The following is a 21,192-nucleotide window of genomic DNA, read 5'->3' as shown; positions in this document are numbered from 1 at the left end:
TTTTAAGATTTAGGGAAAGTTTGTTATACGAACACCACGCACTCAACCTATTTATGTCGCATTGTAAGGAGGCACAATCGTCTGCACTTGTTATTCTTTTGTAGAACTTTAAATCGTCAGCAAACAAGAGTTTGCGAGAATCGATCAGATGTTCGGGTAAATCATTAATTAACAACAAAAATAGAAGAGGCCCTATATTGGATCCCTGAGGGACCCCCGAGCTCACCAAAAATTCATCGGATGAGGAGCCTTTGTAGGTGACATACTGTCGCCTGTTCATTAGGTACGATGCCATGAGTTTTCTTTAGGAGTGTGACAAATTAAAGCTACCTAGTTTACTCAGTAGTACGTCATGGTCTACTGTGTCGAAAGCTTTTGAGAAATCAGTATATATCACATCTACTTGCCCCCCTTCGTCTAATACTGTACTTGTATAATGCAATTTCTCTCCAAGATTTGTTTCAATCAAGCTGTGAGGTAGGAATCCATGTTGAAATTCGGATATGGACGCATAGAGGTCATGCACAATGTTTAAGGGAATATGGAGCCTTTCTTCCTCCAGAGCAGTCTCCAATTTCGAAGTGTGGCTGGAGGCAGTCTTCGAGCATGCAGTTTGGACTCCAAATATCCCCACAAATCTTCTATAATGTTCAAGTCAGGAGACTGTATGGCCATTCAAGATGTCCTACTTCATCGTCATGTTCTTCGAACCATGTTTGGACAGACCCAGCAGTGTGGATAGGAGCGTTGTCGTCTTGAAAAAGCGGCCGCTCCCCAGGAAATAAAGTCTGGACAAAAGGATGGAGATGATCCCCCAGAATGCTCCGATAGTGATTGGCGTTGATCTTTCCATACAGAAAAACAAGTGGTTCTACACCGTGCCAAGATATCGTACCCCATACCATAATGGACCCACCTCCAAGCTTCACAGTCGGCAAGAGGCAGTCAGAATGAAACGCATCTCGGGGCTTTCTCCACACATAAACGCGCCCGGTGGTTTGAAATAACGTGAATGTGGATTCATCAGACCAGATGACTTGTTGCCACTGCTGTGGGGACCAACTTCTGTGAGCTCTGCACCATTGGTGTCGCTTGACAGCATTACGTGATGTCGCCAACGGCTTACAAATTGCCACTCTGCCATTAATGTTTGCAGCATGGAGTTCCCTTTTGACAATTTTGGTTGAAATGGGGTCCTGGAGATGCCTGTTCATTTCAGATGTTATCTCGGATAACGATGGCTTGTGCTTTCGGGACACTATGCGCTTCAACACCCTCCTAGCCTGAGCAGCAAGCTTCGTCTTTCGTCCACTGTTGTGCTTTGAAGACGCCATCTTACCTTGTGTTGTGTACGCTGTTTTAATGGCTGATACTGTGCTCCTTGCAAACACCACAAGGTTTGCGGTTTCCGTCACCGTGACTCAGTTGAACTTGCACCAACAATCTTGCCTCTTTGGAACTCTGTCAGGTCTGACATTGCAGCGTCTCTTGAGAGCGTACGATAGACGAATGAACCACCAATGACTGCTGTTGACAGACTAATACCTTCCCCTTCACGGCCACTAGGTGGCAGACTTCAGTGCCAGGTGCTGCTGCTGTACTGCGGGTGTGAAATGTGGCATACTTTTTCACAGGTGTTCGTATTATTTTGTCCCCCATCTGTACGTCCAAAAGAGAGAAGGGTCATCCTGCATATTCTTTTCAACATTTAATACATAGTTATCATATGCAACTGATATTTCTTTTTTTACTAGTGATCTAATTTCTCTAAATTTATTAGCATGGTAAGTTGGGTTGCCTACACTTTGTTTCCACTTTTCGTGGTGGTACGCCTTTGATTTAATTTTCTTAATTATACTAGTCGTAAAACAGTTAGGATATTTAGGTGCTTTAAGGTGTCTTAAAGGGACGCATTCATCGAGAGATTCGTACATTACATCATAAAATATGTCTACCATTCTATTAACATCATTGGAAAGCTTTAAGATCTTCCAGTTAACAGCAGATAATTTATGGTACAGTTTCTGAAAATCAGTATTTTTAAAGTTGTAAGATAAATTGCCCTGTGAGTGTTTACAGCGTGTTTGCTTTACATGTTTCGCTTCTAAAATGAGACACGGGTGGTGTTTGTCCTCAGGTACCAGGGGGTCCGGCTCTCGTGTCAGTTGCAGGTTGGGAACGTTTGTAAGTACGAGATCTAGGGTTTTGTTGTTGCTATTTTGAATATCGTTTATACTATGCAATTGATGGAAACACATAAAATTATACAGGTCGCGACAAATGGTAGTTGACTCAATAAGATTGTAGTTATTGTTTGTTATGCATGGAATGTTAAAATCACCTATAAGGAGAATGTTATGCGTGGGTCCACAATGTCTTTCAATAAAAGCATAGAATAAATCGTACGAATTACTATTGCAGCATGGTGTGATATAAACTACACAGACGTATAGCGATGGCAGTCCCTGAATTTTAATTTTCACGATCAGAGAATCAATATCAGGATTTTCATCATACTTACATATAAGCATTGCCGTGTATTGCTTCTGAACAGCCAAGAGCACGCCCCCACCCAAATTTTTCCCTGAGTTACAAGCACTTCTATCGCTTCTAAACACATTGTATCGATCGTCAAATATTTCAGCATTGGCATGTTTGTCGGTGAGCCATGTTTCAGTAATAGCCACGGCATTATAGTCGTTACACAATATATTATTAAGAAATAACTGCATTTTAGTGCGCAGCCCCCTAACATTTTGATACACTACGTCAAAACATCCTACCTGGTCCAAACTGGCACGTGCACTTGCTTGTTTACATTTCCCGAGTCCGCGTTCCTCCCTTCAAATTCTCTGTAGGTTGTTGCCTTGGCGCCTGGGGTACCGTTGAACTAGAGGAGGGGTGGAATCTTGACCTATTTGTCGAAGATGGCCATTGTCCTCTTCCTTTCTTGTCACAGGTGGGTGATTAGTGGAGGGGGGAGCCTGTTGCTCGCACTGGTTTGCAGACGGAAGTGTGGACGCTGTCGCTCTCGCTTCTTCCGATATTGTCAGATTTCCAATGTTGAGGGGGGAGGGGAGAGCCTGCTTCTTGGAAAATGAAGTGGTCGAAGAATTTTGTGTCTCAGGAACTCCTACATAATCGCTTTGGTTGTCTTCCAGGTCCCATATGGAATACTTTTTACCGTTTACATTGAGGTACTTGTACGTGAGTTGGGCTTTGCATCCTTGTTGCCTGGCTTCAGTCACTGCCTCTGTTGGCGAACAGCAAAGGAGTAGTCCTGTTTGATATAAATGTTGGTGCCTTTGAGTTTGTTGCTATGTTTTAGAACTTCCTCCTTGGTTGTATCCTGCAGAAACTTACACACGATGGGCCTGGGTTTTCCTGAGTGCGAGCTCCCTGTACGATGGGCTCTTTGGATGGAGTCGGACGGTAAGGAGAGATGGAGTCTGTTTGTTATTAAGTCTCGCACCGAGTTTCCTGATTCATCCCACGTTTCGCGTGCTTTTTCCGGAACACCATGAAAAACAAGGTTCTGCCGCCGTGACCTGTTCTCAAGGTCATCTATATGATCCTCCAGAGATCGAACATAAGACTGCACTTCACTTACATCTAACTTGAGTTGGTCTGTTTCGGCCTCGATTCTTTCCATTCTTCCTACCAGTCTGCTCACAGTGACAGATAGTTGCTTCACTTTGCACATAATAGCTTCATTCGAGCTTTTTACCTGGAGCATAACTTGCTTCAGTTCGAAAAGTTCGCTCTGGACATTAACGTTGTTACGTGGGCCTGGATTCTGCTCAATTCCGCCTATAAGCAATAGCGTTAACACCACCAATCCATATGGGACATAGCACGTATTTCTCCGAAAATCACTTCCTACTTTGCCTTGGGAGCCTGATCACCAAGCAGCTCGGAAGAGGCCGATTGCCTGCCGCCACTGCATCACTGAGATCCCCAACTCGCTCCACTTGACTGGCCACTGGAGACAAACGAAAACACGTCCACTCGCTTTCACTTTCACTTTCAAACCTACTGCACGAAGCCAAATTGTGGGAATATGAAACAGAACCAAGTTAACATATCTTGACCGTGGAAAGTTTTAATACAAAATCTAGAAAAGAGCCATTTAACAGTTGCCTGATTGCTTTTCCTTTTGTTGTATGGGAAGAATTGTTGCAAATGTGTGTGTAGTGGCAGGCAAAAGAGAATACAAAGATCGAATAGAGAAGCAACACTGTCACTGTTCTGCACTGGACAGACAATGCATCTCGTCGAGTGGGCAGGGCACTGTGGGTGAGGAATAATGTATCCAACTTAAGAAAAAAAAATCATGCATACATTATATATTTTTATTATGGGCATACCTGTTTATCATTGTTTTTAATATTGTAAACGTTCAATTTATGTAAATTTGTGTATCACATATGTGTGTTATTTAAACATTGTTGATGTTTTTATACTGTAATATCTCTTATACTATATCTTATCTACATTTACATGTATCTGATGATATCCATACCCATGCAAACAGGGGTCAATGAACAAATAAAGATTATTATTATGACTTCTGTTTTAGATTACAAGCAAACAAGCTAAACCTTTCACACATGAGTGAGACTTTGGCAAGGTGAATTTGCAGCTTGTTTGATGCTCAAATGGCAACACACAGCATTCTGCTGGGTGATAAAAACACATAAACATGCTTCTCGGGACACTTCATTTTGAAAGTAAACAATGGAATTGTACAAAACAAAGTGTCCTATTTCCTTACATTATCAGTAGAACTTCTCCTTCCATACAAACATTCACAGTATATACAAGTATTGTGAAAGTGACAACACATAGTTACCATTATTGCTGGCGAAAACGATATAAAAAATTAAGATTGTGTAAGAGGAATCGACTGCATTCTAACTGCACACTATTGGTAAGAACTTCTGAAAGTTTTTCCATGTGAGGGAGATCCAGAAAGTGAATTCACATGGCATCCATACCTGGCACTAGTGGTCGGAGCCTGATGCACATATATATGCATATATATACATGAAGTGAATCTGTGCACCTCTTCCTTCTCAACTGAAAATGCGGTAACCCCGCAAAATATCAAACTATTTATTTTCGTGTGGTAAGTGTTTGCTGTCTCCTTCATCATTTGGCATAAAAGGCGAAGTAAAATAAAGCAAATCAATCAACCTTACAATACATAAAATATTATTGTTTGGTTCAAGAATAATTAAGACTTTCAATTCACAGTTATCCTCATAAGATGTTATATTCATTTAGTTTCTTCTACAAAAGTTACTTCATGTCTTCTACCATCTTACCAAATTTCATGAAAATCTGAAATGGTCAGGTTGAAAACTTGTTTTTTTTTTCTTTTTGGTGATGATTTGAACAGAATGACCGTATGAATGTACATAAACCTAGTTTCAAAGAATATTGATTAATAAGCAGAGCAAATTCCACTAATTTTATTCCATAGCCTTTCAGAATATACTTTACCTTAACTTCAATTTGAAAAAAAAATGGCATGATAACTGCTTTGCCTTATAATGATAATGCAAATTTAGTAATCTCAGATGTTGACATACAAAAAATCAACATTATAAACAATACAATAGTCTTTTCTCGATTGTCAGTGGAGGAACCTTTGTGACAACTTTTTAAATGGAATATACATATATTTATGAACTTTAGAAAAAAGTTTCAGAGTGGTATGTCACTTTAACTTCGAGATACAACTATTTCTGTTAAGCACTGCAGACTCCCACCATGGCCTCAGCACTGACTGATCCATTCAAGATTAGGAACTTTAGCCCCTGTTTCTCAGGAATTATGAGGGCTACATTAGAAAAATTGTTCATGGGTTCATACCTTGGTAGTATTAATGAATACACCAAGTTTCATTAAAATCTGAATGGTGGGTGTCATTGCCTGGGGTTCTTGTTTGAAGTCCGCTTTATGCACAGAAAGGCTAATCGGAACTAGACCTACAGTTTAAAGTGGGATCTGAACCACTATGTGCCTCTACCGGGTATCAAACCTGGGACACCTTGATTACAAGGCGACGATGCTACCACTGACCCATGGAAAAGGCCCAATCATTACCTGGGGGGATTTAAAATGGAGTCAGTCTGATACAAGCTTCATGAAATTTAAAACTTAAACTTATGGTCCCCACCTAGTGGTTGCAGGACCTTGTAGTTGGTGGTGGGGCTTGCATGCTCTGATGATCCCCTAGGCTATACCGGCAGTAGCATAGCTACTGGCAGGGTCTCCCATGCCGGGCAGGTTAGCGGGTAAAGAGCCACACTAAGAAGCAACCTAACGGTCAACGGCTACAAAGGCGGAAAAAGATGGATGGTCATCTCAACGGCTGAGGAGGCGGAGGAACCTAGAGGAGTAATACCTCTATAAAAAACCTTGGTCCATCTGGCTCCGGATGGTAGCACCTTGTAAGGGCCTCTTGCCAGGGTTACGGTGAAGACCTCAATGATATCTGTGGTGGAGAAGGAGACTTTTGGAACGGCAGAGATGATGGAAGAGGCAACCCACCCTCTTGGGAGAAGAGGGAAACCACTGCCTTGTGGAGAAAAGAACTTTAACGGCTAAGGGAATAAACACAGAAAGAAAATCCTGGTCCCCCAGGTTGGGGGTTGGAGTGAGAGACATTAACTCTACCCGTAAAACATAGAGCAGAATAGCTAAGCTATGCTCACTGCAAGCCCAGAGGCAGAAAGGAGGCAGCCCCTCCACTGGGCTAAAATGCTGTAGGCCAATCCCCTGCACATATGAACCTACAATGATTAAAAGAAGACAAGAGAGCAAGTCCGACAGATCACGATGACGACGAATTGGTGAGGATATGGCTCAGTGAATGTTGGAACATGGAATGTAAGAGGTCTAAATGGGAAAGAATGTGAATTAGTAAGAGAGATAAAGGAAACAAAAGTGAAATACCTTGCAGTTACAGAAACAAAGAAGAAAGGTAATGGAATTGAAGAACTTGATGAAAACTTTCTTCTATTCTACAGTGGAGTACCAAAACAAGAAAGAGCAAGATCAGGAGTGGCATGTATGATACATAAAGATAGAAAGGAAAATATCAAGGGATGGAAATTTATAAATGAGAGAATAATGACAGTAGATATATTAGAGCAGAAAGAATTAACTCTATATGTCCCTTACGAGAATGAAACTTCAAACAACAAAGATCAGTTTTATGAAATACTACAAAGAACTATTGAATATTGAAAACATAGATAAAGTTATTATCCTAGGAGATATGAATGCCAGAGTGGGAAATAAAACTGATCGATGGGGAAAAGTAACAGGAAAGTATTGAGAAGAAGTGATAAATAACAATGGAGAGAGACTATTGGAACTCTTCATAATAAATGATCTGATTATCACCAACACTATGTATATACATAAAGACATACACAAATACACTAGAGAAGAACCAAGTAGAAATGAAAAATCTATAATAGATTACATCATTGTGCGGAGAGAGATGAAAAAGTTCATAAGAGATGCAAGAGTTAAAAGATGGCCACAAGTAAACACTGATCATATACTTCTCATATTAGATATGACCATAGGGGTTAAAAGTAAGACATCAAGGATGAATAAAAGGAAGAAAACGATAAATTACAACATAAGAGAGAAGATAAAGGTATACAAGTTGAAAGAGAAAAATGTTCAAGAAGAATTTAGAAAGAAAGTGAAAGAAGAACTAGCGAATGAGCAAGTAGAAGAAAGAGAAGAGGACTTAGAAAAACCCTGGAGTAAATGGAAAGGGGCAATAATATCTGCAGCTGAACAAGTGTGTGGAACATCTAGAGTAGGAAGCAACAAGAAGAAGATAACAAATTGGTGGAATCCAGAAATAGAAACAGAGGTAAAAGAAAAGAAAGAAAAATGGAAGAAATACCTGTTAGTGGGTACTCTGGAGGCATTTGAAGAATATAGAAAGCAGAGAGATAAAGTGAAGAAAGTGGTTCAAGAGGCAAAGAAAGAAATGTGGGAGCAATTTGGAAGAAATATGGAGCAAAATCGAAAAGAAAATCAAAAACTTTTTTACAAGGTTTTGAAGAACATGAGGAAACAAAAAGATTGCCCTTTAAAGTTTATATATGATGAAAATAAGAAAATAATAACAAATTCTGAAGAAATAATGAAAAGATGGAAAAACTACTTCCCAAAATTATTAAGTGAAAAAGAAAGAAGAAATGTACCAAATGAAGAGGAGGAGAGAAGGCATGAAGAACCAGATGTCCTAGATGTAGTACAAGAAGTAATTACACGGGAAGAGTTAAAGAAACTAGGAAAGACAGCTGGTCATGCATTGCACCAGAAATGATCAAGTATATGGGAAAGGAAGGAGAAGATCTGTTCCTCAGAATAATAAAGGTGGCATGGATGGAAAAGAAGATAGTGAAGGATTAGGAAATATCAATACTAATACCAATATATAAGAAAGGAGATAACAGTGAATTCGGAAATCACAGAGGTATTTCACTACTCAGTGTGCCTGGCAAAGTCTATTCAAGAATTTTGGAAACTAGACTAAGACAAGAAATAGAGGATAAATTAGAGGAGACACAAAGTGGATTCAGACCAGGCAGAGGTGTCCAAGATCACATATTTACAATAAGACAAATAATAGAGAAAGTTACAGAATACAATATAGAATTATACCTATGCTTTATAGATTTGGAAAAGGCTTCCGATAGGGTGCCATGACAAGAGCTATGGAACACCCTAAAGAAAAACAATGTAAACAAGAAATTAGTAGAAGCAATACAAAGTTTCTACAAAACAAATAGATATTATGTCAGAACTGGCAATAACACATCAGAGGAATTCATAACAACAACAGGAGTAAGACAAGGTGATATTTTATCTCCATACTTGTTTATCATTCTGATGGATGATGTTCTGAAAGAAATAAAACCAAAGATGAGAAAATTCAAAGTAGGAAATTGGAAACTGAAAACTGTAACGGTATCTGAACTTTTATATGCAGATGATATTGTATTGTTTGCAAATTCACAAGCAAACCTACAAAGAAATTTAGAAATAATAAATGGTAATATGTCAAAGAAATATATGAAAATAAACAAAGATAAAACAACTGTGTTAAGGATAGGGAGAATAGAAAAACCCTGCATAATAAGCCTTGAGGATTCAGAGATAAAACAAGTACAAAGTTTTAAGTATCTAGGGGTTACAATCAATAGTAATGGAAAAACAGATGAAGAATTAAACACTCGAATAAAGAATACAAACAGATTATATTATGCCATAAACAAAGGATTTTTATGGAAAAAGGAAATAAGCCAAAAAACAAAAATGATTGTGTACAAATCAACTTATGTACCAACATTGATATATGGAAGTGAATCCTGGATAATTAATGAAAAACAAAAACAAAACTTACAAACAGTAGAAATGAAATATTTGAGGAGAACAGTGCAAAAGACCAGAAGGGACAAAATCAGAAATCAAACAATCAGAATAACATTAAACACAAAACCAATATATCAGGATGTTGAGCAAGCACAACTCAGATGGTTTGGACACCTCAGCAGAATGCCTGAACATCGAATACCTAAACAGGTATTGGAAGCAAGAATGGGAGGATTGGAATACATGTAGGAAATGGAATGAGGGAATGAAGGATATCCTGTGCAGGAGGAACGTCTCGTGGAGTGAAGGAAGGAAGTTGGCAGAAGATCGTGACAGATGGCGAGCTCTCTGAAAAACCTCGACACCAATCGGTAGAAGAGGATCGGAATAAGTAAATAAAAAAAAATTTGGTGTTTTATTTCATAGCACATACCTCCATATTATATTTACCTGTGCAGGTGAAAATTTGTAGTAGTTTACCCATTCGTTAAAACCAGCATATGCTACTTTCCTACAGAGTTATAATATGAAGTACTGTGAAGAATATTGAATAACGATATATGCCTCAGAGAATATTAGATAATTTCGAACATTTATTTTAATAATATTCACCAGGGGTTTTCAAAGTTTTTGCTGTCCCAGCTCCCCTCAGATGCCAAAATCTCCATTCACCATGCACCTACCATCAGCAATAATAGATAAATGCATGTTATGTGACCATAAAAAAACAACACAAAATCTGTTCATGTGTTAATGTACAAGTAATGAAAACATAATGGTAAATACAGATGATGCAATTTTATTTAATTTCATAAGCTGAGAGATAAATACAGAGTAAGAAAACCAGGATATCAGGCATATTGCAAGGTTTAGCTGAGTCAGTGAGTTGTATGTGCTTGCTTGGTGGCACACATTATAACTAATTTGGGTATATATTTGGAAATTACAAGGATCATCTCAGTCTGGATATTTACTCTTGATTTTTATTTGGACTTGATCACCGTCATGGTCAAAAGTCCAGTTTCACGAAGATATAAAGTCGCAGAAGGAAGCATAATGTGTAAGGCCTTATTATTGTTTAACTCAGGATACTTATTCATTACTGATGGATCCAAAATTAAGACATTGTCGCAGATAGAAACAAACATATACTTCACTATGTTGTCTGAGGAAAGATCAGTAAGCTTCTCCTCTTCTGCTTCGGAAAACATTGATAGAGGGTCTGCATTGAATGAATGTCTCATTCAGTTGTGCAGTGTGAGCTGTGGAAAGTACTTTTCGAGAAGTGCTCCACTTGATTGTAGTCCTGTTCCTTCTACCACCATGCTCAGTGTAGGTAAACAATCACCAATGTTTTCATCTTCAATCTTTTTCTTTGAAAGCAGCACTTCCTTTTGAAGGCATGCACAGGATTCTAGAAACCATTCTGAGTGTGAGTAATGTACTGTAGCCAGAACTGTACTCTACTTATATGTTCGGATTTTGTCAGGGTCGTACAAAACAGCATCTTGTTATTAAGTAAATCATGCATAGTTTCTTCTGAAGATCAACATATTGATATATTTTTATTATTAGTAAGTATAAATTTCAAGAGAAAAGAAATATTTGTCAAAAGTTCTCGTGCTTCCCCAGCAAAACTTCGGTGGACGAACTGATTCATGCCACTCACCAATTGAAGGCATAGTCCACACAGACTTTTTGGAGCATGGAACAACTGTAAACTGCGATTAGTACATGAAGACTTTGGAAAAACTCCGTGCACGATTACTGCAAGTTATGCCTGGCAAGGATGCAATTCCTCAATATGACAATGCACACCCACACACACTCCAAACACAGGATGCATTGCAACATCTCAAATTCCATGAGATTTTACCCCACAAGCCGTACAGCCCAGATCTCACACCTCGTGACTTTTTCGGAGGCTGAAAGAGCACCTGAAGGGACACTGTTACACCTGTGATGCCGAGGTGCATGCAGATGTGCATCCCTGTTGCTGGGAGAAGATGCCTGATTTCTTCATTGACAGGATGCAACAACTTGTCCAATGTTGGCATTTGTGTGTGGACAATGATGGTGACTACGTAGAAAAGTAGTGACATCCTTGTAGAAAACATTCCAAACTTTAAGAAGACATATAGTTCAGGTAAGTAGCTTGCATATTATTGACGTTATTGCGTAGGAGGCAAACCTTTTCAAAATGCCCCCATACCACTGTGCGTGTGTGTGAACATGTGTAGGTATTCTGTTGATATTAGTTCCATCACAGCCCACAAGGCGGTAGGCATTTGTATACCCGAAGTGGCATAGGTGAGCAAATTTTCTTTTGAGCAATTTAAGAAGTATCTACAACACAGATTTCGCAATTTAACACTGTTAGATTTCTATCTCTGCGAAACTGAATAATAATGTGTACCCCACAAAGCCATGGTCATTGGATGACATGAAACATACAATTGACTCTTCCTGTGCTTCCCTTCCTGCAGAAACCATATTTGCTCTTTGTTGATCTGTTCTACAGCATTGCAGACAACTTACTGCTGCAAATGAATATCTGTAACTTTAAGATATGTGACTAGAAAAAAAGTTCATACTTGGTGTTATTAGTGTTCCCATTATTATATTTCAAAGAGTGTAAACACTATTTTGGGACATTCTGTATGTACGTTTCTACTGGCCTCACTTCCACCTAATCCAACTCACTCACTCACCCATGGTGGGAGATCATCCAACCAGTTAGATATGGGGTGGTCTGTGGTCACCATGTCAAACCACAGTCTTTGTTGTATGTTTCCATGACAAGATATATATATGTATTAGGAGATAGTAAACACTTACCAAAAACAGAAATCAGAAGTCGATATTTTGCTGCCTAGTCACATTTTTACAGAAGAAATAGATGAGGTTTTATCAGGATGAGGGGGATGAATTGAGGCCTTGGCCTCTGAGGACTAGGGAGAATGGGATGGCTTTTTCTTTTGGTGTGGAAGGGGTGAGAGATGGAGTATTGGAGATATTGGAGGTGGTTGGTAGGTTTGATGTGTATGCAGGTTTCTAGGTGATTACCCACAATGTGGACCAACACTTCTAGGAATTTCATCTATGGAGTGAATCAGGTGAATCTGGAGGTGGTCCAGTTGTTGAGATGATTTAGGAAGGTTGTGAGAGGGTTCGCCATGTATCCAGAGGAGGAGGATGTCATCAATGAATCTTAGCCAGAGAAGTAGCTTCTTTGATTGGGAGTCTAGGAACTCATGTTCCAACCTGCCCATGAAGAAGTTGGAACAGGAGGGTGGCATTTGGAGCCCATGGCTGTGCAATGTATTTACAGGTATTGCTGGTATCAAGTGGAAGCTGTTGTAGGCGAGTACAAGGTTGGCTAGTTGAATCAGGAAGTGGGTGCTGGGATTATGTGGTTTGTGTCAGCTATTAAGAAATGATTCAGTGGAATCGAGGGCATGGGCATGGGGAATGTTTGTGTAGAGAGAGAGTTATGTCAATGGTGGCAAGGATTTATTGGGTGGTAGGTTATGGATGATGTCAAGGTAGTGGTTGGTTTCATGGAGAAAAGAAGGCCATGGCTTGGAGAAGAGATTAGAGAGGTGGGAGTCTACAAAGGCAGATATTAGTTCAGTGCATGAAATGTAGTTGTACACAATGGGTCTCTCAGTGTTGTTAGGTTTGTCAATGGTGTGGAGAAGACAGAATGCACAGACACTGGAGTGTCAGGGATGAGAGTGAAGTTGGATAGGTCTTCAGGGAGGCCTCTGGAAAGGAAAAATCCACAGATTGAGGCCAACACCTAAATTCATCCTCCTCATCCCACCCATAATACAACCTATGTCTGCATCAAGCCCTAATCAACCATGGCATTTTTGTAACGATTCCATTGAAAGTATATTACGCCATTACAACCCGAAAGCGTCCATGGCTTTTCAACCACAGATGTATGAGGGGCGTACTAAAATGATTTACACTTTATTTTTTTCAGGTCCCATGGTCCACCATTCAAGAAGTGAGGACTGGCACATGAAGCTACAAGTCTAGTCTACAAATTGCAAGCAGCAGTGTCCAAAAAGTATTCCCGGTGTTCACACAGCAGCACATTCCATACATCATTGTCAGCGGATATTGGACAACATGGAAAGCGACCATAATGGCCAGCGTTGGACAAGTTGGTTTCTATGGAGAGAGGGTGTGACCACAGCAGAGATTTACAGATGATTTGTGGCAGTGTGTGGTGAACATGCACCTTCATGGAAAACCGTTTACAATTGGATGGAAGGCTGGAAAACAGGATGCCCGTCAACAGAAAAAGGGACAAGTTCTGGAAGGAAAGTGACTGTGACAACACCAACAAACATGACACAGGTTGAGCAAGTCATTCTTGAGAACAGGTGCATCACGTTTTCTGAAATGGAGGTGACCACGGGCCTGTCCAGAAACAGCCTGCAGCGAATCGTGCATGATCACCTTAATATGGGGAAAGTGTGCACCAGATGGGTTCCCAAATCCCTGACATCGGTGCAACGGCAGCAGCATGTGAATGTGAGCAGATACACTTGTCCCTTTTTCTGTTGACGTGCATCCTGTTTTCCAGCCATCCACACAATTGTAAATGGTTTTCCGTGAAGGTGCATGTTCACCACACACTGCCACAAATTGTCTGTAAATCTCTGCTGTGGTCACACCCTCTCTCCATAGAAGCCAACTTGTCCAAAGCTGACCATTATAGTCGCTTTCCATGTTGTCCAATAGTCCGCTGATAATCGTGTACAGAATGTGCTGCTGTGTGAACACCAGGAATCCCTTTTGGGCACTGCTGCCTGCAATCGGTAGACTAGACTCGTAGCTTCAAATGCCAGTCCTCACTTCTCGAGTGGTGGATCATGGGACCTGAAAAAAAAAATAAAGTGTAAATCATTATAGTATGCCCCTCGAAGAAATTGTAGATTATGAAATAGTGGATATCATATGTAATTAAAAATGATGAAGAGAAAGATAAAATGCTTACATAGATTTCAAAGCTTGTTCCTGCATGAGTCGTTCAATGACTGGTGCAATTCATGAAGCACATAGTCCTATGAAATGAGACAGTCACACGATTTGAAGACGACAGTCGATATTTGGCATCAGTTTTCCCTAACATTATTTTCATTTTGAATATCCTATATTGTCAGGTTAGTCTTAGATATTGTTAGTCCTACTTCTTACTTGAATGTTTGCCTCCCCCCCCCCCCCCCCGCTTGCCTGTTCCCTTGTAATTTATTTCCACCTAAGATTAAACATGCAATGACCTCCTGACACCACTGTGGTTGTGCCACTGCATTCAAGCATACTTTGCAATAAGCTGTAAATTTTAGTCTGTGCACTCTTTCATGACATCCCATTGGCAGACCCAACAGATGTCAGGAGAAATGTCACCAGAGCAGCTGTGGCATCCTAGGCTGACAGTAGTCTAACAGTGAAGAACTGAAGTGAAGCTTAAGACAGGCCATGAAAAACAATTAAGAGAAATTCAATGTCAACTAGATACCTAGTGGGCAACCAAAAGAGTCTATGTTGAAGTGAAGAGATAGTACAAAATTGCAGTTACCAATTTCGATTAAAACAACCACAAGTTGCTCTCTTCTACGTTTTATGTGCCATTTTGACTTAAATCTGTGAAAGAATTTTGCAATACGCTCTTTGACTAACATTGGAAAAATCTAATTGACAGTAGTAAAGAAAATTATAATGTAGATATTTTCGGTTACCTGGAATTAGTATCTTCATCCTTTACTGGGTAGTTCAAATCCACATCTGTCAGATTTATTATGTTCCTTTCTTCTGTTTTAATAGTTGAGATTTCTTCGTCATTATATGTCACATCTTCCTCCATCTTAACATATTCTCTTTTCGCAAATGAAATTTTGCTTTCTTCTCCTACATTAAATTTATTTTCTTCCCAATTGAATGCATTTTCCTCTTCCTGGACTTCTGATTTGGAGACAACTGACTGCTCTGGTATATTTATATTTGTCATTGAATCAGGTTTTGTATCTGGTGATATCACAGGACCAAAATTATCCAAATCATTCTCACAAATGTCATCAACTTCACGTATGGCATGTTCAAGCACCAAAGTTTTCTCACAGCTTGTATCTTCTGATTTGAAGTGAGCACTGGAATATGGGATTACTGGTACAGATTTGCTATCTTTAATACATTTTTCTTGTGAAGTGTTAAAATTGGATTCCCTTTCACACTCCAATGTTGTACTTCCAGATGATATATTTTCACTGAAATCATCAGACAAGAAAAGATAAACAGTCAAAAGAGTGATTATATCAATAAAACAAATACAACAAACTTTTTCTCAAAATTTCTGAGAAGCGGTTGTAATGAAAATTTTTACGTACCCAATAGGACCAAATAATGTAAATAGTTTGCCAAAGCGGAATAGAGATGGCAGAACCAGGTGTGCAAAATTAAAAATTAACACAATATACATGAATAACTATATAAATAAGAACAAAGCAAATTGGAAAGATGAAAAACAATAGAATCTATTATAAGAAGGTAAAGAATAAATATAAATGGAATAAATTAATGTATATATTCGATAAATCAAATCAGTGATCATATGTAACAATCAGAAAACTAAAAAAGCCAAAGCACCGATACAAATTTGTGTCTTTGAACAGATCTTGAATCTGTCTGATTGATTTACCATCCACATAGTGGAAATTTTGTTTACACCAGTGGTGGCGAGTTCCAGTCAACGTCCCACAGCACTTTTGGTTTCGCGTTTCAACCGTGGCAACTACCTGGATGCGCATGTCAGTCGTTTGGCACCAAGTATACACATTGTTGCACATATTTAGTGTTGGCACATTCCAATTGCAGCCGCAAGGGAGGAGATTAGTACAGGGTGGCTACTCTAGGACCATGATAAAATTCAAGTATAATTTGCAGTTTTCAAGGCAAATTTTCAAAAAATTCAAGGCCACAAGGAGATGTTTTCTATTTCAACCTTCCATATTACCGCCTCTCAACACCCACACACATGCACCAGAGGGGCAGCCACAAACTTTTGCCTGGGGGGGGGGGGCAAGTACCAGGATAAACATACCAATAATAATAATAATGACATTATTATGACCATTATTATTATTAGTAGTAGTAGTAGTAGTAGTGTCAAAGACGTTATCATCCTTGTAAAGTACACAAAAAGGAGGTAGAAGTCGGTGTTAAAAGCATTTGTGTTGCAACAAACGATTTTAAACATTAAAAAAAACATTCAATTTCACATTCATTAATAATGGAAAACAAATACACAAACTGTATTTTTGAATGGCAGAACATGCATGATAAATGCATTCCAAATATTACTCTTTTCGTACATATAACATCTATAACTTTCATGTACAACATATATTTTACACATATTCAAAATGGAGTGATGTAGAATAAGAAAATACATGCCAACACTAAATTGTGTATGTATTGATGTGATGTATTCATACGTCTATTACTTATATTCATTACATAATCAATTCATCCACCTCATAACAAACCAACAGCAAAAATTATATAAATTGTCTCTCAAATGTGCATGCTCCTTTTCCTCATGCATGTCTTATTTCTCTCTCTGGTAATTTACAATGCATTACAGAAAACAATCATATTGCGAGTGAAGTGAACAAGGAAATTTTTAAACCATTTTTTTGCAAATTGAAAACAATGATTGATTTAATAAGGTGCAAATAATTTCACGAGGTGCCATGGTATTCTATCTTTTACAACTTTTATCACTTAGCTTGTTGGGCAGCCAGGGTCAACTCACGCCGCTCCCTAGCTATGGCTCTGAACTTGAAGAGACTAACAAAAGCTGCGAGGAAGAAAATTTTATGAAACGTATTTTTATTTGCATAAATTTTGAAATCGAGGGGTACAATTGCAACTCTGTGCCCTCTGCAGGTGCCCTTGGCCATCAATGTTTGACCGCCTGTCCCACTGTGGTTGCGCCACTGATATGCACACACAAATATAGTAACAATATGAAGTGTGTGTGTGTGATTGCAATGTATCCAAAAATTCCAATTTCATTAAATGGTATATTTAAAACATTTAATTTGAGGTTCTTAATTTACAGTTGCCATTTCACATACTCAGATTCGAAATACATCTACAAGTCACATAAATATTATGGTATATATTGTAACCTGCGAAAAATTGTTAATTGTGTAAGAATTTCAAACTCAAATATACCTATTCATCTTCAAGAAATCTTATCTTGCAATAATCTTCTGTCTGTCAGATTGCTCTACAAAGGCCAGTAATAAAGTCACGGTGGCTACAAACAAGCAGAAATGAAATTCCCTGACAATTACAAACTTAACTAAATCGATTTTTTGCAAATGGAAATAATAAACTCATACAGATCCAGGTATGGATTTGTTAAGTACCAAAGTAGTATTGTTTGTGGTATTACTGGGATGAGAAAGTACGAGTTTTTGAGAAAGTACGAGCCCTCGGGAATTTCCCGTGAAAGTACGACCCCCCTCAGATTGATTTGGCTACACTTACAAAAGATGCATCTGCTAAATTGTTGTTCATAATCTTGTTAAAAATATGTCTTTTTTGACAGTGTTTTGGCTACACTTAAAACTAAGCCAAAAACCCACACCCACACCCACCCACACATATTTACTTCCGGTTTACTTCCGGCCCACTTTTAGTCCACTTCCGATCTATTTTTGGCCCATTTCCGGTCCATTTCCGGTTTACTTTCGGCCCACTTCCGGTTTAAGTTCAGAGTATTAATATGTTAACCTGAATATTTTAATTGGATACCAGGCCCAACTTGTTTATCTAATACTAAAATAATGTATTGTGCAAAGGTCTTCTAGAATTGCTCTGTGACTCTCTCATTTCTTACATCATAAACATATGATTTTTCACCTATAAGAATAACACTACATATGGTGTCATCAGGGAGTGTATCATGGAATTCACAGATAATTTTAATGTTTGTCCTGTCATTAACCACAACCTGTTTCCTTTTTGAGGTGTTGATGACAAACATGGGTCTCTGTGCTTTGAATTCATCTGGTGAGTAATACATGTCAGTATTCCCGGTTGTAACTCTTTTGTATGCTGTAAATGCTTCATATAATTTGAGGAAATCATCCTTGGACATGTTTAAATTATAATTTTCTCTAGGAAACACCTCATTTCTGCCATTTTTAAGATATATGTTCTTGATGTTGCAGCTATCAAATTTACTTGAATTTTTTTCTTGGTTATTGTTTCTTCCAGTCTGAAACAGCACCACCACAAAATCTGGCATGTCATATTGTATACTGGAGAATGAGTTTGTAGCATCAAATTCTTAATAGCTACCAGTAGCAGGCTTCTGGACACATTGATATGTATAAAATTGTAAAGGCACCTGTGGATTTTTTAGTATATCTGCTTTGTATTTAAGAGCATAACTGGCTTCATATTCAACAACTGGGATTCTTAGCTCCATAGTCTGAATAAGACATTTGCCTTCATCAGGTACGGTATTAGGCAGAGCTGCACCAGTAGAGTTTAATGTACTATACCTCATCAAAGCATTATTATCATTAGCAGCTCTTCTAAATGTAATTCTTAAACCACCCTTCCACATAATGTCTTTGTAATCTGAGAAGAATCCTGGCAACAGGCGCATAGGGAACAGCACTGTGTGGCTCTTGGATAATATTTTATCACCAGCCTCAAATCCACCTATTTTGTAGTAAGAAGCCTCAGTTTTGGATAATTTTAGTGTGGCTAAAGCTGTAGATGTAATACCAGGATAGTCTACTTTGTTTATAACAACACCATGTTTTCTGATCTCGATTTCAGAGAACAGATGTGGTACAAAATTGTCTACCAGTCTTATATTTGAGTTAGCCGGATAATCTGTGCCATCGAGTTTTACATCATCAAACTTGATATAGAGGTCTGCTCTGTGGGGGTGTATAAAGCCATCTCCTACATCAAGGTCAACCTCAATCTCTGTGTTGGCTTGATTTAAATTTGCAAAGGTCCTCCGGTTTGGGGGGAATGACTGTAGCTCATAACTCTCAATATTTTCCATTTTATGAATACTAGAAAGTGGGGTGATTGGATAATCTAATATGTTCCTAGCAGCAACTGGTACAAGCTCTGTGATCAAATTTTGATTTTGCTCTGTAACAGTTCTGATATTTTTGCCTACTTCACTAATAGCATCAATAATAGGCTGTTCTGTGCGCTTGTGTTGTTCATAAATACCTTGGTTCTCTGATTTCCATCCCTTAAATCTTTTTACAAGATAGTCTCTTAATTTAAGATCTTCAATGATTGTTTTTTTTCATGGTTATTTATATATGTTTCAATGTCTAGAAAATTGTTGATTTTATTTCTGTATTTACCACTATTGGGTTTCCTTGTCATATCAATTGTGACAAAGCCATAGCTGTCCTGGTTCCAGCACCTACTGCAAAACTTAGAAAAATCTTTGTAGCTCAAGTCCCCACCTACATACTCATCATGTATGTGTTTGAGGTTGGTATGGTCTTGATGAAACACACATATAAAATTGCTGTTGTCTCGGATCAGCTGTTTTGGTCTGTGCCAGGTAGAAGCAATCTATCTCTTTGTGCAGCCCCTGTGTAAAGAAATTTCTAATCTTGTTTTGATTATCCAGTATAATGTCATCAAACACAACAACAGAGTTATCGAGACAGTCATCAAGTGGCTTAACATCTGATTCAAAAGTGGCTATATCCAGTCCATCATATAGCTTCATCAGCTGCTGATATTTTAATTGTTCTAAGCTCTTAGAGAAGACATACAAGTGCCTGTTTTTCCAGTCTAACCAGTTAGGTGCCAATAAAAAATTATCAACCATTAGTGTAGTTTTACCACAAGCTGATGGCCCAACAATAAGACATCTAATTTTATCAGGCAGCAGCTTGCCATTTCTCTTAGTCTGCTGTTCAGGATCTGGTAGTCTCTTTATAACATCCCAGGTGTTCATAGTATCACTTTGTCTGCCTCGATCCAGCTGTGTTCTGGGAGACCTAGCCATTTGACCAGTATCTTGTTGCCTTTTCTGCGGATGACTTTTTCTATAAGATATGTGTCAGGGTGTTTAGTTTTGCTGAGTTCTTCTTCATAGAACCTGCCTTTGAGAATTTCTCCTCGATGGTCTTTTATTATATATGTGTTACGGGTCCCAGGTTTAACTTGAACCACTGTAAATAATTCAGTGCTCCAGTTTCTGGTAAAGAATCTTTTGAATAAGTGCTTATATTTACTAATTCTTACTTGATCACCGACCTTGTATTTAGCTTTTCTGGTTGTTGGCTGATATCTAGGATAGTAAACAGTGTTGATCAATTGCTGCTCATCAGATGAAGTTACCTCAGAAGGCTTCATGTTGATTGTGGAATGGATTGAGTTGTTATACTGATCTAGAAGTTCTGGTAGGATAGTAAGCCATTTATAATTACCTTGAAGGGTAAATTGTTTATACATATGATTTTTTAGGGTTCTGTTGAATCTTTCTACAATAGAGGCCTTGAGATCACTGTAACTCGAATAATGTTGTATTGACTGGCTTTTAATAAATTGTTGGAACACCAAATTATAGAATTCTTTGCCATTATCTGTTTGTAGATAGCACGGTGATCTTCTACTCTGATTGATGATTGTCCTGAAGGCTTCTGTAACACATGTTCCAGTCTTGGATTTGAGTGGCACAGCCCAGGCATATTTTGA

General features: G+C 38.6%; 1 protein-coding gene across 1 annotated transcript in view; it reads right to left on the bottom strand.

The window, feature by feature from the left end:
• LOC146004167 (uncharacterized) overlaps positions 1-21,192 on the bottom strand; it is a 125,251-nt gene that overhangs the window by 39,467 nt on the left and 64,592 nt on the right. Inside the window, exon 3 of the mRNA XM_083142834.1 lies at positions 15,171-15,695. Coding sequence (XP_082998960.1) covers positions 15,171-15,695 — 525 coding nt within the window. The remainder of the gene's footprint in view (positions 1-15,170; positions 15,696-21,192) is intronic.

Source organism: Lepisma saccharinum, chromosome 21 (assembly GCF_977018435.1).
Source record: "Lepisma saccharinum chromosome 21, izLepSacc3.1, whole genome shotgun sequence".
Lineage (NCBI taxonomy): Eukaryota > Metazoa > Arthropoda > Insecta > Zygentoma > Lepismatidae > Lepisma > Lepisma saccharinum.
This window is presented reverse-complemented; position numbering and strand designations above follow the sequence as displayed.